Source organism: Podarcis bocagei, assembly GCF_964188305.1.
Source record: "Podarcis bocagei genome assembly, chromosome: 17".
In the NCBI taxonomy this organism is placed as follows: Eukaryota; Metazoa; Chordata; class Lepidosauria; order Squamata; family Lacertidae; genus Podarcis; species Podarcis bocagei.
Window position 1 is genome coordinate 8,705,673 of NC_138143.1, and position 19,479 is coordinate 8,725,151.

At 46.2% G+C, this 19,479-nt stretch overlaps 1 protein-coding gene across 3 annotated transcripts in view; it reads right to left on the reverse strand.

The window, feature by feature from the left end:
- DENND1C (DENN domain containing 1C) overlaps window positions 1–19,479 on the reverse strand; it is a 51,571-nt gene that overhangs the window by 16,392 nt on the left and 15,700 nt on the right. For all 3 annotated transcript variants that reach the window (XM_081175861.1, XM_081175860.1, XM_081175859.1), the window contains exons 6-17: window positions 18,656–18,725; window positions 18,446–18,526; window positions 17,046–17,135; window positions 15,607–15,657; window positions 13,608–13,718; window positions 12,932–13,032; window positions 10,790–10,835; window positions 8,990–9,091; window positions 4,924–5,049; window positions 3,193–3,294; window positions 2,865–2,952; window positions 835–875 (exon numbers count right to left, since the gene is read on the reverse strand). In XM_081175861.1, the coding sequence (XP_081031987.1) occupies window positions 835–875; window positions 2,865–2,952; window positions 3,193–3,294; window positions 4,924–5,049; window positions 8,990–9,091; window positions 10,790–10,835; window positions 12,932–13,032; window positions 13,608–13,718; window positions 15,607–15,657; window positions 17,046–17,135; window positions 18,446–18,526; window positions 18,656–18,725 (1,009 nt within the window). The remainder of the gene's footprint in view (window positions 1–834; window positions 876–2,864; window positions 2,953–3,192; window positions 3,295–4,923; window positions 5,050–8,989; window positions 9,092–10,789; window positions 10,836–12,931; window positions 13,033–13,607; window positions 13,719–15,606; window positions 15,658–17,045; window positions 17,136–18,445; window positions 18,527–18,655; window positions 18,726–19,479) is intronic.

Consider the following 19,479-nt stretch of genomic DNA (forward strand, 5'->3'; position numbering starts at 1 on the left):
AACTGCTTTCTTAGGTTTACTTCCTCAACAGCACAAGCAAGTTTATGGCCATGCTGTTAATAATCACAGCAAAATTTATTTGTAGCCTCTCTCAAGATAAAAATACAAAATCAAACCTCCCTGAAGTCAAGTCATATTTTTAAAAAGATGAGAATAAAAGGTGCTGAAGAGCTTTACATGTTTGTGTGGTATTATCCTGAGTTGAATGTTATTTATCACTGTTTTGGTTCCACTGCTATTCTATCTTTATTTATTCCTAGTGTAGTCTCTCACGAGGGACATGGGTGGTGCTGTGGGTTAAACCACAGAGCCTAGGACTTGCCGATTAGAAAGTTAGCGGTTTGAATCCCCGCGATGGGGTGAGCTCCCGTTGCTCGGTCCCCACTCCTGCCAACCTAGCAGTTCGAAAGCACATCAAAGTGCGTAGATAAATAGGTACCGCTGTGGCGGGAAGGGGAAACAGCATTTCCATGCTCTGCTCTGTTTTGCCAGAAGCGGCTTGGTCATTCTGGCCACATGACCTGGAAGCTGTACACCGGCTCCCTCGGCCATAAAGCGAGATGAGCGCTGCAACCCCAGAGTTGGCCATGACTGGACCTAATGGTCAGGGGTCCCTTTGCCTTTACCTTTAGTCTTTCACGATACTTTATGGTGGATGCATTTTTAATCAAACATCCTAATTTTATAATTTCACGCTCATATTATGTAAGCTGCTTTCTGGGGGCTTGGCCCTAAAAGACAGCCTAGAAAAGACATCAGCACAAACAAAACAGGTAGCTGTGAGGAAACGAGTTCACAAGGTAAAAGAAGATGGATGGAGTTTCATTCATTTACCTTTAGGTTCTCCACCCAAAGCTGATAGGAATGCATGCTACCTGGGGAGAGAAGAGAGTACAGGTGAGTGTCCCTGAGGGCCTTGACTTTGCCTTCACAGAGATTTGAACTGTATATTCAGAGTAACTCCTTATATCTGCCAACCAGTGTACAAAGGACCCACTTCCTGTGAAGAACTGGACGCAGAAGGCAGCTCTGAACACATTCCCTACACAAAAAAGGCTCCTAAATGTAGGGGGAAATGTGTGGGTGGGTGCTGGTGGGGAAACGGCATGGGATTCCCACAAACCTATCCACTTACTTATTTTATTGAAATTCTATGCCGCTTGAAGGGGGGGGGACCTCAAAGCAGTTTCCAAAAAAATGATAAAACAATATACTTATCACTAAAAATGTACGACTGTAATTTAAAACATACAGAAGATTAAAAATAGGGTTGCCATATTTCAAAAAGTTGTTCAGCTTTCTTTGGAAAATTGTTGAGCTTTTTTTGGAGGGTGGGGCCAAGTTGTTGAGCTTTCCTTAGGTTTTGAGCAATTTTTAAGGGAAATTGCCAAAAGCGACACTGCCAGCATGGGTTGCCATACAGATTTTCATGGACATTTAAGCGACATTTTTCCAACTATGTCCAGGAAATTCTGGACCTAGGGCAACCCTTCCTTAAAATCACAATAAAATAAGACTGAAGCAAATTATAACTCCTATATATTTTCCAAACATCTGTGTAGGCTTGTCTGGGGCAACCCAGCCAGATGGGCACAATATAAATAATAAAATTATTATTATTATTATTATTATTATTATTATTATTATTATTATTATTATTAAATAAGAATGTATTCAGCAGGCACCGAAAGGAATACCGTAAAGGTGCCTGCTTGATATCAATAGGCAGGGAGTTCCAGAGTTTATACCGTATTTTTCGCTCTATAGGTTGCACTTTTTCCCCTCCAAAAATTAAGGGGAAATGTGTGTGCGTCCTATAGAGTGAATGCAGACTGCACGGCTAAGCCCAAAGCCAGAACAGGGAGATGGAGCGCTGCGATGAAGTGTTGCCTTCACCCCACTGCCCTGCGGAGGCTATGAAGACTGTCCCCGCAGCCAGAACAGCGAGATGGAGCACTGTGGAGCACTCCGTCTCACTGTTCTAGCTTGCGGACGGCTGCACAAAGCCTCCGCAGGGCAGCGGGGTGCTTTCACCCCGCTGCCCTACGGAGGCTACTAAGGCTGTACAAAGGTGGGGGGAAGGCTGCAACGTTTGAGGGGCAGCGGGAAGCTCGGGGGGCAGCGGGAAGGCGGTGCGCCGCCTTTGCGCTGCTCCCCGACTTTGAGGCTGCCGGTGGGGAAAAGCAGCGCTTCCCCCCACCGCCAGCCCCACAAGCTCGGGGGCAGTGGGAAGGCGGTGCGCCGCCTTTGCGCTGCTCCCTGACCTGGTCTTTGGGGCTGGCGGTGGGGGAAAGCAGCGCTTCCCCCCGCCAGCCCCAAAGAACAGGTTGAAAGGAACCCAAAGCCTCCGGAGCCCAGCTTGAACTCCTGCTGGGCTCTGGAGGCTTCGGGTGAACGCACCTTGAACGCACAGAACGCACCTTGTTTTAGAGGGGGAGAACAAGAAAAAAAAATTTTTTTCCTGTTCTCCCCCTCCTATGGTCCGCTGTGTCCTATAGAGTGAAAAATACGGTATATCATTGGAAAGCGTTGCTAACCACACCTTCCCTAAGGCTGTATCCAATCAAGTTACACTCATGGGAGACCCACAATTAATGGACCTAAGTGAGTCATGTCCATTGCTTTCTATCAGTCTACTCTATGTCGGAGTAACTGGTTACTAATGTGGAAGTATCCTACAATCTCAGGAGTCTCCCAGTAAATTCTTGCTGAGACTTTGTTGTTGTCAAAGCTTCACCTTCACCCCACAAAGGGAGGGGTGTTGAGGAGGCCATACGACCTAGGGCTGTGGCTTGGTGGATCGTTGGTGGATCCATTTCCATGTTATCAGCCGAACAGCAAAAACAAGGGAGGTTCTGCCCTACCTGGGGACAGGCTTCTGTTGATCTCCTGCTCAAAGAGGTCAGAGAAGTCCTCTCCTGCATTCAGCTTCTCTAGGCGGTCATCTACGAACTGGTGGAGTTGAGGTTGGGTGCATGTTGGGGAGAGAAACAAAGGAAGTCATTAGAAAATATGCAGGAAGAAGTCATCTTCCATGGGAGAAGGAAGCACACACAGCGTCAGCAACCGGTACACACAAAGGAAGAGGAGAACAGTCAAATGCCTTTTGCCTGTTGATTTGATAGCGGTGCTCAAATTGTGGGAAACCATCTTGTTTGGAAGACCTGCTTGGGTTTCTCCATCAGCCCATACCTGCTTGAAGAGCTGCAGGTGCACAGCCCGCTGGAGGAAAGCCTGCATGGCACTGGAGCCTTGTTGCAAGAAGGTGTCTTTGCAGAAGGAGATGGGCTCTCCCTGCAGAGAGAAGAGAGAAAAGTTGGGAGGTAATAGTCAGTGTGGCTGGAGGGTGGGACAGAGAGACCCTTGCAAGCAATATAGGTTAAGGTTACCAGATTTTTTTCAATGAATCTGGGGACACTTTAATTAATTAATTAATTAATTACTACATGTTTGCGTCGTTGATGCTGCAGCTATGGCGGTGGCAGAGGGGCGGCTGCCACCTTGACCTCAACCACCACGTTTCCCCTTCCTCTGAGGCTTCTATCTCCTTTCTCCATGAGCCCCTGAGTTGTTGGTTCTTCGGTGGTGGTGGTGGGGAAGCGGTGTGCGGTGGGTCGGGCATGGAAGACGAAGAAGGAGGGCTAAGAGCAGCGGTGGCAGCGAGGCTCAGGCAGCGCGATGCCTCCCTTCCCATCAGAGCAGCCCCAATCCCATTCCTACTTGCATGCAAGCAGGAGGGGGCGGGGATCCCGCAGCTGGGAAGGGAGGCCTCCCGTTGCCTAACTGAGAGATCCCTGCCCTGTCCTGTGAAGCCTCCCTTCACAGCTGAGAGATCCCCACCCCGCTTCTGCTTGCACACAAGTAGGAGTTGGGAGGCTGCTCCGATAGGCAGCATGAAGCCTCCTTTCACAGCTTAGTTGCTGGGGTCAGGGAAAGTGGAGGCAGCCCGGAAGCTGCATCTTCGAGCCCCTGCACCACCATCACATGGGGACCGGAGCAGCTCCTGAAGCCAGCCAGAGCCAACTGCTCCAGTCTGCTGAGACTGCCGCTGCTGCTTTTCCCAGGGACATTAGATAAAATCTGGGGACATTCCGGAGATGGAATTTGTCCGGGGATTTATTTTATTTTTTAAATCATTTTTATTAAGTTTCCCATTTTAACAATCCAATCAAATCACATTGAATGTTCCAAATTATTCAAATATATATCAAATACAGTGGTACCTCAGGTTATGCTTCAGGTTAAGAACTTTGCTTCAGGTTGAGAACAGAAATTGTGCTCCAGCGGTGTGGCAGCAGCAGGAGGCCCCATTAGCTAAAGTGGTGCTTCAGGTTAAGAACAGTTTCAGGTTAAGTACGGACCTGCGGAACGAATTAAGTACTTAACCTGAGGTACCACTGTAGTCCAAATATTCTGCCTAAATTATAAATTTTTGGGGGGACTCCCCCTGCTTCAAGTTCGGTGGGGCTCTGATCATCTCATATCTCTCCTGCCTTGAATAGTCTTTCCAATAGTTCCTTTAAATCTTATGTTGTTAACTTTCCTTCTTTCATGGCTCTGAGTTGTTTCCACAAGCGAGTTAAAATAAGCAGTGATGTGTTTCTGTGTGGATTTTATGCGTATGACTCTCCGCTGTTGTTGCAGTATCTCCTCACACGCTGGTGTTTATGCTGAATCAATCCAAAAGTCATTTCGCTGCTGGCAGACGCCATCTTCTCTCAATTCTGGAATTTGTCCGGGGATTTATTCGCAAATCTGGGGACTGTCCCTGGGAAACAGGGACGTCTGGTAACCCTAATATAGGTATGCATAGTAAGTGTTCACGTGGGATAAGGAGAAGTTGCTTCCAGGCAGCCTGTTTACTGAGCATTCATCATGATTTCTTTGCACAAACTTTGAACCAAGAGGAGCCCAGCTACTCACCGGGTTGCAAACGAGAGCCTCGCGGTAGCTGCCAAACAGCAGTGCCTGTGCCCTAAGGAAAGCTCTGGCGACTCCATCCCCAGTAGTTGCCGTCTGTTTCTTCAACTGGAACTTCAACAGAGAGACCTGTGCGGGGAGAGGAGGAGGGTTACAAGCTCTTCTCTGACCAGGGGGTCCTTCCACAAATCGCAAGAGGGTGTCTCAACCACAATTTGTACCCAGAAGCCCCAACCAAGTGCCAGGGCCCTGTCATATGTCCCACTGCCATAGGGTTGCCATATTTCAAAAAGTAAGAAGAAGAAGTCCCAGCAAAGGAAGAATGGATACAAAAACTTATGGAATATGCAGAAATGGCAAAACTTACCAGAAGAATAAGAAATCAAAATAGAAAACTTTTTTTATTATAAAAGAATGGAAATGGTTTATGGAATGTTTACAGATAAATTAACACTGGCAGGATTATTGTAATAACCTGCAGTTACATAAGGGTATATTTTTAAAGAAGATAAAAAGATGAGTAAATTAAGTGAATCTGGATATGCAGAAGATATTAAAAATAAATTTAAGGAATTGCAGGAAGAGGGGGAAGGAAGTCAAGTTTTAAAATGTCAAGATGATTGTAAAATTAGGGGAATGTGAAAATCACTGCCCTAGGAGTTTCCATTGGTAAGGAATGCAGGGCAGGGCCTTTTCTGCGGCAGCACCCTAGTCATAAAATTCTCTCCCTAGGGAGGTTGGTCTGTGGAGGTCAGGTAGGCCACAACCTGTCAGAGGCTTAGTGCTGTCCAGCTGGCCATAGATAAGACTCCGGGCTCCCAGCCAATTCCAAACAATTGATTTATTTGACAAAGTTCAAAAGTACATCTCCGGCATTTTCATTAACCTCCTTCCCCTTGAGCGCAGTTGCTCCCTCTGATGTTACTTCCTCCTTCTCCTCATCCAGCATGCAATTCTGCGAAAACTCTTTCCCTTACTTCCTCTGTGTACAGCATGACTTGTCCCAGGCTCATTCTCCTCCCCCTCTACGTCAGACTGACTGTCAGACGACAAGCTACTGATAATCTCTTTAGGCTCTCTATAACTGTTGGTTTCTGTCCTTTCATCTTTTCCCGTTTGCTTCTCCCTGACACAACCTTGATAGCTTTTATGTAGGCAGTAAAAAAAACACTAAAACAAAAAAAAACCAAAACAAAAAACCCCCACTGTTACGCTACTTGGCTCTTTGTGGTTTTAAGACTGAAGAATGTAACTCTGGGACATAGGAAGCTGTATCAGATAACTGGTCCAATTTCCAGAAACCACAGGAAGGGAAGTGTGCTTTTGTCCTCAGCACCTGTTTGTGGGCTTTCTGTGGGTTTCTGGCTGGCCAATGTGAGAACAGCATGCTGGACAATTGTTCCTGTTATAGGTAAAGGTAAAGGGACCCCTGACCATTAGGTCCAGTCGTGGCTGACTCTGGGGTTGCGGCGCTCATCTCGCTTTATTGGCCAAGGGAGCCGGCATACAGCTTCCCGGTCATGTGGCCAGCATGACTAAGCCGCTTCTGGCGAACCAGAGCAGTGCATGGAAATGCCATTTACCTTCCCGCCAGAGTGGTACCTATTTATCTACTTGCACTTTGATGTGCTTTCGAACTGCTAGGTTGGCAGGAGCTGGAACCAAACAATGGGAGCTCACCCTGTTGCGGGGCCTCGAACCGCTGACCTTCCAATCGGCAAGTCCAAATGGCACATTGGCTTAAACCACAGCACCACCCGCATCCCTTAGGACAGTATAGAAGGCAGTATAAAAACACTTTTATAAATACAAAAAGTAATATCCTATCCCCCATGCCAATGCTAGGTCTGTGATTTTGGGCGACATAGACAAAATGGAAGTTGTGACACTGTTGGGGTCATGGGATATTTGGCAGTCTTGCGTGCCAGCTTGTCACTTTCTGGTTAGCATTTCATAGTGTTTTATTTTCTACCTTTCTCAAGGTGGAACATAAATGAGAAGAGACACAACTAAAAACACACCAGTTCCATGTAAATATTTTGCCCTATTAAAAACAGCGCTGAATTTGAAAACTTAAAACCACTCTTCTGCTGATCAGCAACACTGGGAGACCCCAAAATTTAAGAAAGGGAGAGAAAAATGTATATTGCCTCATCTTTCCAACCATTCATAATTTTATAAACTTCTGGCATGTTCCCTCTTGCATATATTCCCCACCTAAACTAAACGCAAACAAAAACTTTAGTCTTTCTTCGTATGAAAGTACACCATACATATGTAATTTTGCTTTCTTTTTCTATTCCTTTATCCCACCTGACAATAGTTTTTATGAGATGAACACTCAAAAGCTGTACATGCGGCTACACCATAGAATTATGTAATGGCATTTTTGCTTTCTGTTTTCATTTATCTGAAGGGAGAGGCCACACACACACATAAAATGAGCTGAAATTCTGTTTCCTGTCTATGCCAAATTAGTCATTGCAGAAAGAATATTTGAGGGTAGATACACAAATAGTGCTCTTGGAATTCAAATATGACTAACATGGCACTGGAGGATGTGATATCAGTTGCATGCAAACAGCAGGTTCAAAAACAGACACTCTCTCAATTTATTTAGGGCGGGATTAAAATAAGTTGTGTGCACAGAACAAGGTCCATTCAGGGTTCTCCAAATCTTCTCTGGAGAGTTGGGAAACCCCCAGAACAGCTTTAGGGGGCATACAGGGGAGAGGAGAGGAAGAAATTCCCACTGAGCAGGCAGACCTCATTTCCCATGTTCATACCCCATGTAGCACTATGTTGAATGCCAGCCCACAATGGTATTCAATTTAGTATTAGAATAGAGCAGCTGACATTTAAGAACATCACTAAAGGTTTATCCACATTTCCTCTCGTCCTGCCACTTCCCCTAGGGAAAACTGCTCTTTTGCGCTCAATCAGAGCAAACAGCAATTTGGGTTTTTCATGGATTGCCACTTGTTCCGATTTAGAGCTAAAGAGCGGGTAGTCCCTGGGAAAGGATCAGGGCAAGGGGAGTCGTGTTTTCTAGGCACATGACAGTCATAAGTGTGGACGAGCCTTAAGTTTGGCCCATTGATTTTAATAAGTGTACTTTTTGTAAAAGCCACTGTATGGGAGTTACGTGGCAGTCATTAGGAGTTTATGACCTTCATCTGTATGGAATGTATCTGAGAAAGCTCAAAACCTGAATTGTTTTATGAATCGTATTTGGAAATTAGAGAGTTAAAGAACAATACTAAGCAAAAAAATGAACTCTCTCTCAAAAAGCTCAACTCCCTCTATAAGAACACAGCAGAAAATGGCAATTTTCACACATTTCACAAATTTCACAAAATAGCCCAAGAGTTTATGCAGGGCCATTACCCATCTTCCAGTTCTGCTAATACATTTTCAGCTGATATATTTTCAGAAAAGAGGAGGGGGCAGCAATGAATCAGTTGCTTTAAAGTGAAAGTTTAGTACTGGAAGCTAAAGTTTGCATACATAAAAAATAACTGTTAGAAGATAAAGGTAAAGGTAAAGGGACCCCTGACTGTTAGGTCCAGTTGCAGACGACTCTGAGGTTGCGGCGCTCATTTCGCTTTATTGGCTGAGGGACCGGCATACAGCTTCCGGGTCATGTGGCCAGCATGACTAAGCCGCTTCTGGTGACCCAGAGCAGCACACACAAACACCGTTTACCTTCCTGCCGGAGCGGTACCTATTTATCTACTTGCACTTTGTGCTCTGCAACTGCTAGGTTGGCAGGAGCTGGGACCGAGCAACGGGAGCTCACCCCATCAGGGGTTTTTGAACCGCCGACCTTCCGATCGGCAAGCTCTAGGCTCTGTGGTTTAACCCACAGCGCCACCCGCGTGATAATTCATAGCAGTGGGGAGGAAGAGGGACTAATAGTGGAAGAAAAAAGAATAATAGAAGCAAACCACAAAGGACCCAGGGTGCTCAGAAGGACAGCAAAACTACCTGCACTATAGTTTATTGTTGTTATTTATCATCATCATCATCATCATCATCATCATCATCATTTTATGAAATCAATACTAACTACATCACTTGGGAGGTTTTCCAGGTCCTGGAAGGGCGATTCAAAGGTGTTGCTGTCAATGTTGAGAATGACGACATCTTCCAGGGCCTTGCTCCTCACTCTCTGGAGGAATCAAAGACAAAAGAGAGAAACTAAAAGAGAGACACTGCTTGCTCCTCTGTTCGCTGCCTTTGCAAACTGCTGTCATGAATGTTAAATGTGACCCAGCTCCACTTGATCTCTCACTACTCTTGGGGAGGGATCCCTCGCTCACAGCACTGAGTTGTTCCTACAAAGTGGGCACGATGTCTGCGCTCTGCCTCCACAGTTCCAATTTCTGGAAACCGTGGGAGAGGAGAGAGTTTTGGTGCTTATGTTCTGCTTGCCAGTTTCCCACAAGCATGTGGTTGGCCACTGTGAGAACATGATGCTGGACTAGATGGACCACTGGCCGGATCCAGCAGGCTATTCTTAGGTTCTAAGCATCATAGAAACAGAAGAGATGGGTGGGCCAAAGGGCTTATACTCAACCCAACAACAGTAAAGGCAGAACCAACTGCCTGCCTGCCACACACCAAGCCTCCATCAACCTAAGCCCAGGATCATGTCATCTGGACTGCACAAGCATGTTAGGATTTTTTTCTATCCGAGCTGCTCCAGCGAGTGGTACTGTTGTACTATGTTTTTGTATACATCATGTGAGTGTCTGAGAGAGCATGAGACAGGAAGTCTGAGTACTGTTGCAGTACTGTTGGAAGTTGGTTTCACTTCTGAATGTGTTGCTGTTCTGTAAAGGTAAAGGGACACCTGACCATTAGATCCAGTCGTGGCCGACTCTGGGGTTGCGGCGCTCATCTCGCTTTATTGGCCGAGGGAGCCGGCATACAACTTCCATGTCATGCGGCCAGCATGACTAAGCCGCTTCCGGTGAAACCAGAGCAGCACACGGAAACACCGTTTACCTTCCCGCCGGAGCGGTACCTATTTATCTACTTGCACTTTGACGTGCTTTTGAACTGCTAGGTTGGCAGGAGCAGGGACCGAGCAACGGGAGCTCACCCCATCGCAGGGATTTGAACCACTGACCTGATCAGCAAGTACTAGGCTCTGTGGTTCAACCCACAGCACCACCTGCGTACCTTTGTTGCTGTTCTGTACAGGTGCTCAAAGAGCACAGACGTGCTGATGCAGTCTTTGTATTATAGACTGTAAATAAAGTAGTTTTAGAGCTACTGATTCTTCTGCAATGGTATGCCAGAAGACGAGTGTTCTCCTCTCAGGAGAGACGGGTTGCTTATCACCGGTCCCTCTGGACTGAGGGAGATTTACAGCCAGGGAGGACCACTTGAGAGATTCCCCAATGACTTGGGAAGTTAGCGGCCTTCCTGGGCGTGTTTCCAACAGTCCAGAGTGCTGGATCTATTGACTGCCATCAAAGAAGAAGGCTGCAATCCCAGAGGTTTAGGCCCAGAATCCTTGGCAACGTCACTGGCAATGTCAGGCACAGCTGTTGAGTTGAGACTGAAGTATGGAACAAACAGACTTTGCTCAACAGTACCGTACAGCCCACACTACGAGTGACCTGACCACAAAATGGCGGCTGCCCTGGGTGTCGAGGCTCCGTTGATGTTGACCAGAACTTCTTCCCACCCACCCACCCACCCGTCCGTCCTCTTGCACCTATTCATGGAACATGTGGGCTCCCCTACTCTTCATTACATGGCTGTTCTGTGCCTCTGGGGCCAGGGATTGCAGGACTCAGCTGAAGGCTCGTGAGAACTGACCTGTGAGGCCAGGGGCAGAATGGATTGGCAAGCTCACCTCCATGAAGCTGGTGTGGATTCCTATGAGGTAGGGCATGGGGGCACTGTTGAGAAAAGGAAGGAAGGAAAGAAAGAAAGAAAGAAAGAAAGAAAGTCAGAGCTGGTTCCAGATTTGGGTGGGCTCAGAGCCCCTGGCAGAACCGTCCAGATTGAACCCCCTAGCCATGGACAAATTAGCTCTTCTTTCCACCTCTCCTCCACCCCACCCTACCCTGGATAAAGACCCTCTATTTAAAACCTTTTCTTATGAGGCAATAATCAATATTTTTATTTATAGACATATTTATGAACATATGCTTTAGCTGATTTTTCACACCCCCACTTCACCTGTGCCCCTAGCGGGGGCCTTCCTCACCACCCCCTAGCTACGGCCCTGGATGGGCTCCATTGAACCCTGCCTGACTTACTTTGCCCCTAGAGGGGGGGGAAAGACATGCCCTCGAGAACAGGGAAAAGTCCTGTGGGGAGCCACACCCAGGCTCAAAAACAGATCAGATTGGTAAGGGCTTTCCAGGGAAAACAAATGTTACTTCTAGGCATTGCCTTTCATTTCTCACTCACTCACTCACTCACTCACTCACTCACTCACACACAAATATGAAATTGATGTCTTTAAACACACCAAAGATTCCTGCTTCTAATGTGCATTGAAGTTCACAGCTCACATGTCTACCTTTGCAATGAATTAGGCACGAGGACCTCTTATAATCACCCCTAGGCCGTGGGAAGGGTCCTGGGAACAGTGGCGTAGCATGGGTTGTCAGCACCCGGGGCAAGGCAAGTAATTTGCACCCCCTAACCCGTGGATTTGCGCCCCCTAACCCTAACCCCCAGATGTTGTGCCCGGTGCAGCCAGCCCCCCCCTGCACCCCCCACGCTACTCCACTGCCTGGGAAGGATCCAAGCCTCCCCACAGCCGATGCCAGAGACAGGGAGGGGGGCAAGCCCAGGGGTGAGAGTACAGGCAAAGACTTCTTTATCTATTGTTCAGCTCTCAATGCTCCACTTTTCTGTCCTTTGTCTACAACAGAGACTTGATTTGAACTACAGTTACCCAAATCACAGCAGCAGACACTCAAATTGTCAGGATAAGAAACAGCAACTGGCTGCTGAGAGTCTATGCCTGATGCCTGCCTTGCTCTTGCTGTTAATTCATTGCAGACATCACTATCGCTGCCTGTTTATTTATAGGCCATTTTCCCAGCAAACACCCCTCAAGTCAGATGCCAGGAACAGAGTGGACTGAGGTTCGATGAGGCCCTAAAGCTACTGAAGGTAATGGGGCCCTTTATATGTCCAGCTGTCCTTTGTCAACAACAAATTGTTGCCTCTTTTTGTGTTGAATATACGCTATATGGTAATTGATGGACTTAACAGGTATCTAAAGCCATTTGCACATGTTGCCATACGACCAGTCCATGCAGAATGTAGGCACCCTATATAGAGAAATGAGCAAACCAGTGATATTTTAGGGAGCAGGCTAGAAGACGGGGCCCATGACTTACATCATAGAGCCTACACAACACAAAACACTGTTGCTGCATGTAGGTTTTATTTTATTTGTTTTTTATCTTATATTTTGGAAATGTACATCCAGGTTTTTCCCCCCTTGACATTTTTTGGGGCCCCCCAAGAGATTGGGGCCCTAAGCTATAGCTTGTTTAAAAGTAAAGGTAAAGGACCCCTGACTATTAGGTCCAGTCGTGGCCAACTCTGGGGTTGCGGCGCTCATCTCGCTTTATTGGCCGAGGGAGCTGGCGTACAGCTTCCAGGTCATGCGGCCAGCATGACTAAGCCCCTTCTGGCGAACCAGAGCAACGCACGGAAACACCATTTAGCTTCCTGCCAGAGCGTTACCTATTTATCTATTTGCACTTTTTGGTGTCCTTTCGAACCGCTAGGTTGGCAGAAGCAGGGACTGAGCAACGGGAGCTTACCCTGTCACAGCGCCACAGCGCCCACAGCACCACCCGGCAGCAGCTGGGACAGAGCAAAGGGCACTCACCCGGGATTTGAACCGCCAACCTTCTGATCGGCAAGCCCAAGAGGCTCAGTGGTTTAGACCACAGCACCACACACATCCAGCTTTCAGTCTTACCCCCTGCCCAGTGCTTCAAAAAGAAGAAATGAAAAGGCTCACCAGCAGTAGTCAAGGAGGTGCGAAGGCAGCACCGGGATGTAGATGTGCTGCCAGTGCATGGGATACAACATGGAGAGGGAGGCCTGAACACAGGCTGTGAGCTGCAGGGAGAGAGAGAGGGGGGTTAGGAGATTTCCCTTAGGATGCCCTGACTCTGCTCAGAAGACCAGAACCACCCTCTAAGCTACAGCCTGTGCCTTACAGGTGGATTTCGCCCCTGTAGAAGGATCAGCCTTGTCCTCTTCCTGAAAATTGCCAGGATTTTGGCCTGGTTTTGGGGTCTCCTCCAGATTCAGAGGGTGGGTGGGTAGGTGTCAAGCTAGCCTATTTTCCACTATGTCCATGTCTATGTCACCACTGCTAGACCTCTCCCTACCAGGCAACCCCCCCCCCCCAAACTCCCAGACCTCTGCTCCTTGCAATTTGGGGCTTGAGCCAAAGGAGACCTGGCAACTCTCTCCTCCCTGAGACCTGCGACTCAGCTATACAGCTGCAAACACAACATTTTTAGTGTGTTTTGAATGCATTCCAGAACTGTGACACTAGATGGCGATGGTGAGCTAACGGCAAATTCAATATATATTTTAAACTTTTTTCCTGAAAGCATTTTTGCAGCATTTTTTATATGTCATTCCACCCTCCTTTTCTCCCACCCCAAGCATCGACTTGCCCTCACCGTGCTGAGTTTTCTGGTGGTGAGCAGGATCCGCCGCTCATGGAGAAGGCTCGCATACAGGCGTAACATGTTGTTTGCATCCACGGCCACAACAAATTCTGTCAGGTTCCTCTGTGGGAAGGAGCCAATGTCCGGTTAGGTTCTCCAGTGCAAATTTGGCACCCCCCCCCCCAATTGTTCTCTGTCATCTATTGTACTCTGTGTCACTCATGGCAGTACAATGCATCCAGCTCTCTTACTTCGTGTTCATCTTCTGTTGTCTTTTTTTCTAGGAACAACATTACACCAGGAAATGCCTAGTTGCAGCACAGAAATTGCTTTAATGTCTGGGAAAATCCAGACATATGGCAACCAATGTCGGAAGTGTAGATTTTAGCGAATTTCCTTTAAAAAAAGCTCAAAACCATCATGTGTTTTTTGTGGGGGTGAGTGGGGAGATTTTTTCAAAAAGCTCAACATTTTGGGGCAAAACCTTCATATTTTGCAAAAAAAAAGCTTTGCCATAAAAAGCTCAACACCTTTTGAGTTCACTGGGTCCATCTTGTAGGCGATGGATTGGGGATTAAATCTGTAGATCGAAATTTAAACCTATCCCCTGTGTGTAGGAGAAATACAAAAAGGAACCCTGTGTATCCAATGCATTTTGCAAATTATTCACTCATTCGAGTTGCAGTCTCTCCTTTCTTAGCGTGGACCAGCTGTTCCAATGTCTATGTGCCTCACCTCTATTTTGCCTAGCAACTGCTCTGCTTAAAAGCATCCTGATGGTGGTGTATTTTGACTACTGGAGTGAAAGTCTCAACCTGGTCCTCTCCATACTTTTGGCATCTAATTCAGCGCTGCCTACTCTGACGGTTGGTCTCCAGCAGAAATCTTTCTCCCATCAACTGCTGCCTGATCTTCTGAAACTAGAGATGGCAGGCATTGGACCATCTTTTGCTTGCAGGTCTTGTGCTCTACTACTGAAATACAATCCCTTTCTCTCCTCTTTCATCTCTTGTGCTAGGAACAGGTCCAGCTCTTGCATTGCTTACCTGTCCCAGCAGATGTCAAGGCAATAAACAACTATTTTACTTTTAAAAGACCACTGAAGGCGGCCATGTTTAGGGAAGTTTTTAATCTCTGATGCTGTATTGTTTTTAATATTCGGTTGGAAGCTGCCCAGAGTGGCTGGGTAAAAATAATAAATTATTATTAAATTATTATTATAGCTGTTTAAAGTGCAGCAGCAGCGGCCTGTCCACAAAAATCCAGCAAAAATCCCCATCTTGCCCTCCTATTCCCACTTTTCACAATCCCCTCCTTCCCCTAGGTTGCACCTGACTATGTTTGCCATTCATTGCTCATTATACTCCTGCCCAATCCCCAACCCTGCTCGGAGAAAATGCCCTTTTGCAATGAATCACTCTTCTCTCTATTTTGAAATCTTCATAGCATTGCCAGACCATGTCCTTTCCCAGCCCATTCAGGGCTCATCCAGACTTCCACTTTCCCCACCGCTTTGAGCAACTGTCAGTTGGGTTTCCTGCAGTTTGAAGTCTGCTCCAATTCAGTGCAAAAGAGTGAGCTTTCCAGTGGCGCAAAGAGAAAACCACTAGCAGAAAATCTCTCAGAATCATGCTTTCTAAGCACAGGGAAAGAAAAAGTGTGGGTGATCTCTGCTTGCCACTACACTGCAACAAGAGCTATTGTGTTGGCAGTCACGCAACACACAGAATCTACAGCCTGCTGCCCCTCTTTTTCCTCCTCAATGTCATCAGGTTTTTCTGGGGTCGCCCCCTACCATGTGGGAGCTGAAGCAGATTTTGGGTGCCAGCAAGGGAACTAGGCTTGTGTGACCTACTTTACGCCACTCTGGTGGATTAAGGCTGATGATTAAGGAGACATCATTTCCACAATTGTGAAAGCTGGTGCCTCTCTCTTTAGAAAGCAAACACTGTCCCTACAAACCACAACCACCTCTCTCAAAGCTCCATGAGACGCTGCAAATGTGACTTACACTTTCAGGGATGGTGGGGAGTTTGCCTTGGTCAGGGGCAATGAAATAAACCTGGAAGAGAGGAAGAAAGAGGTTGGTGATGATCTGGTCCAGCTAGAAGAAGACTCTGTGAAACAAAAATTGTGGCAGTGGTCCGCGTCTCTCTCTCTCTCTCTCTCTCTCTCTCTCTCTCTCTCTCTCTCTCTCTCACACACACACACACACACACACCCTTATTTTTATGGATAGTAGCTGACTGGCCAACCAGCATATTACACCAGATCAAGCAACACATTAAACAACAACAACAACAACAACAACAACAACAACAACAACAACAACAACAAATAAATAAATAACAAACAAACAAACAAACTTTTATTTATATCCCGCCCTCCCCAGCCAAAGCTGGCCTCAGAGCGACTAACAACAATAAAAGTAACACAGCATTCTAAAATCAATTCATTCTAAAACCAATTCAAAATCAAATTAATGGCAACCACTGGGCTAGAGTTCTGTGAGGATTACCAAAGGAGGGGATCAGACCAGTGCCTTGGCCAAAGGCCTGGTGGAACAGCTCAGTCTTGCAAGCCCTGCGGAAAGATTTCAGGTCCCGCAGGGCCCTAGTCTCTTGTGACAGAGCGTTCCACCAGATCGGGGCCACGGCTGAAAAAGCCCTGGCTGTGTTTGAGGCCTGCCGTGTGGCCCGGGACCTCCAAGATGTTTTTGTTTGAAGACTGTAAGATCCTCTATGGGATATACCAGGAGAGGCGGTCCCGTAGGTATGAGGGTCCTAGGCTGTATAGGGCTTTAAAGGTTAAAACCAGCACCTTAAACCTGATCCTGTACTCCACCAGGAGCCAGTGCAGCTGGTATAGGTGAATGTGATCCCACGACAAGGACCTGGTAAGGAGTCTCGCCGCGGCATTCTGCACCTGCTGGAGTTTCTGGGTCAGTCTCAAGGGCAGCCCCACCTAGATTCTTGGCTGATCTCCCAAAAGGAGATCTTGGGCATCCCCAGAAAAAGGACTCTTAAAAAAAGGACAGATTTGTAGAAAGGATGCATATATGCAAAACTGAATGTCTCAGTGCAAATTTAGAAAACTGCCATAATTTAAATAATCAAGGGGTCTCGGGGCATCTTAAAGACTAACACATTTATTATCGAAGAACTTTTGTGGACTCAGACTTGTTAGTCTTTAAGGTGCCGCAAGACTCAGTTGTTTTTGCTGCAAGAGACTAGCATGGCTGCCCCTCTGGGGGAAAAATTGAATAGAAATACATTAGGGAAAGAAAGTGACCAGGTGATTTGTGTGCCTTCTCAGTCTTTCCAGTCTCAGTCTGCTTTCCGGATGCCAACTGCTGATGGGCAAAATCAAGTTGCCTTCTCTGTTCTCCGTTTTTAGGGTTCTTCATTCCCTGTAAAGGACACAGCCCCCCGCCCCCGACTCCTGACTCACTGATGCAGCTCCAGAGTCTAGATCCTGTCTCTTGTCTTGTTTGTTTGGATCCTTCTCAGTGGAAATTTTCAATTTGGTCATCTTTAGATCCTTGCAAGACAACAAGAAATGGTTAAAAGGGGGGACACATACACCCCACAACAAATTAAAAGAAGATGGATGAGGAATTGTTTACATTTTTAGTCTTTCAACAATAATGCATCCATTAAAAAAAAAAAACACCTTCGTTCATTAAACTCCACATACTTCCAATTCCATATAATCTGGAGGCATCATAGAAAACATTTTATACCAGTTTACTAAATTGAGGAGTTCAGGGATATTGACATAGACATTGGAACAGCTGGTCTGTGCTAAGAAAGGAGAGACTGCAGCTCGAATGAGTGATAGCTTGCAAAATGCATCTGGTAACACAGTGTTACTTTTTGTATTTCTCCTATACATGTGGGATAGGAGGTTCAAATTTCAATCTACAGATTTAATCCTCAATCCATCACCTACAAAATGGACCCAGTGAACTCAAAAGGTGTTGAGCTTTTTATGGCAAAGCTTTTTTTTTTTAAAAAAAATAAATATGAAGGTTTTGCCCAAAAATGTTGAGCTTTTTTTTTCTCTCTTCAAAATTTCCCCCTCAAAAAAACCCCACCATGATGATTTTGAGCTTTTTAAAAAGGAAAATAGCATGAGCTGCAGGTGTGTGTGGTAATTATCAGGCTCAGTGCAGGCTAACTTTACTGACAGTTATGAATAGACAAATTCTATACACTGCCTAAAATTTCCTTGACATCCATCAGATGTAAAGGACATAAACAACAATCTGACTTTCAGAAGATATCTGAAGGCAGCTCTGTATAAGGAAGAGTTTAATGTTTGATGTTTTACTGTGGTTTTATAATTTGTTGGAAGCTGCCTAGAGTGGCTGGGGCAACCTCTGTCAGATGGGCAGGGTATAAAAAACACGTTGTTGTTGTTGTTGTTGTTGTTGTTGTTAAAATTTAAGACTCTCCTCCCATGGCATTGTATTGAGGGAAATTCTCCATTTGCACCTCTTGGAGGTGGGGAAGATTCCCTCCTAATGCAAATTCCAACTTCAGAGGGCAAAATTTCCCCCTGGAATGAAGTGGGGGAACAAAGATTCCAATAATTATCACCCTCCCCACTAACTCTTTCCTGTGTATAGATGCAGGGATGGCGACATGCCAGGAGTCCTGCAAAATGCAAAGATGCCCCCCTTGGACTCTTGGAGTGCCCCCATCCCTCACAGGAAGCCCACACAGTTGTTTAAAGGCACTACCAGGAAAACAACAAATCATGGCAATAGGACTCAAAGCTCAGCTGTTTAAAGATTTTTGCGTATCTATGGGAGCAGATTCTTCTGTGTCAGAGAGGTGAGAACTTACAAATTCAAGGCTGATGGGGCTGCTGAGGTCAGGCACAGGGTGGAGATAAAGTGCAGACAAGAACACCTCCAGCTCTGTGAACTAGTGAGAGAGGAGATAAAGGCAGAGATTGGTGTTTAAATGGGAATGCTAGGAATCTGGGGGTGTGGGTGGGAACAGAACGGGGCAACTTGCTGGGCTCTGCAAGGAATCCAGAATTTCTGACCTCACCTGATCCTTGGCCAAGTTGTCTGCGATGTAGTTCAAGATCTTGTAGAAAACTTCAAACCAGGGCACGTAGCTGCAAAGAGAATTAGCATCAGGGGCACAACTGACCAGGCAAGGGGCCAGCGCTGTATTTAGCATATGCGCCACCGGGGTGCAAAGATCAGACCAGTGCTCCCAAATTTAGTTTAGCCCCCAAATTAAGACCACCACACTTAAACTTGTAAGTATTGCTTAGGCACCTACTTAGGAGAAACATCAGTCGTGTCAAAGGTGCCACTGACCCCACATAGCAGCTCAGCGCAATACGTAACATAATATTTGATGTAAGAGTTAATTTGGAGTGCACGGCGCCATTGAGAATGACAAGCACAGAACTATGCAGAACTAGATAAACTAACAGGAAGGATTCGAAACCGGCGGGACCAGAAATTCACAGAAGACTGGAGTAAATTTACGGACTATTTGAGAAGTATTTGTGAAGATCAGACGACGTTTGTAGGTTTGCAAGAAGTTTTGTGAGGAGTATTATTGGAAGTATTGCAAAAATGGAGAAGGGGAAGGATGATTTGTTCAGAGATGTAAAGGCAATATAAAGTTAAGAAATGCATAAGAAGTGGTTAAAACGGTGGATCATCAGAGGTGCTGATGGAAGTCTAAAAAGATTTTATAAGTGATAAGTTTTGTGGTACATTTTATAATTTATATGTTAAAATCAATAAAAATTATTCAAAAACAAACAAACAAACAAACAAAAAGAGAATGACAAGCGCTGTCGTTGTGAATGACAAGTGCCGCTGCTGGCGCAGCGTGTCTTTGGTAAATGAGCG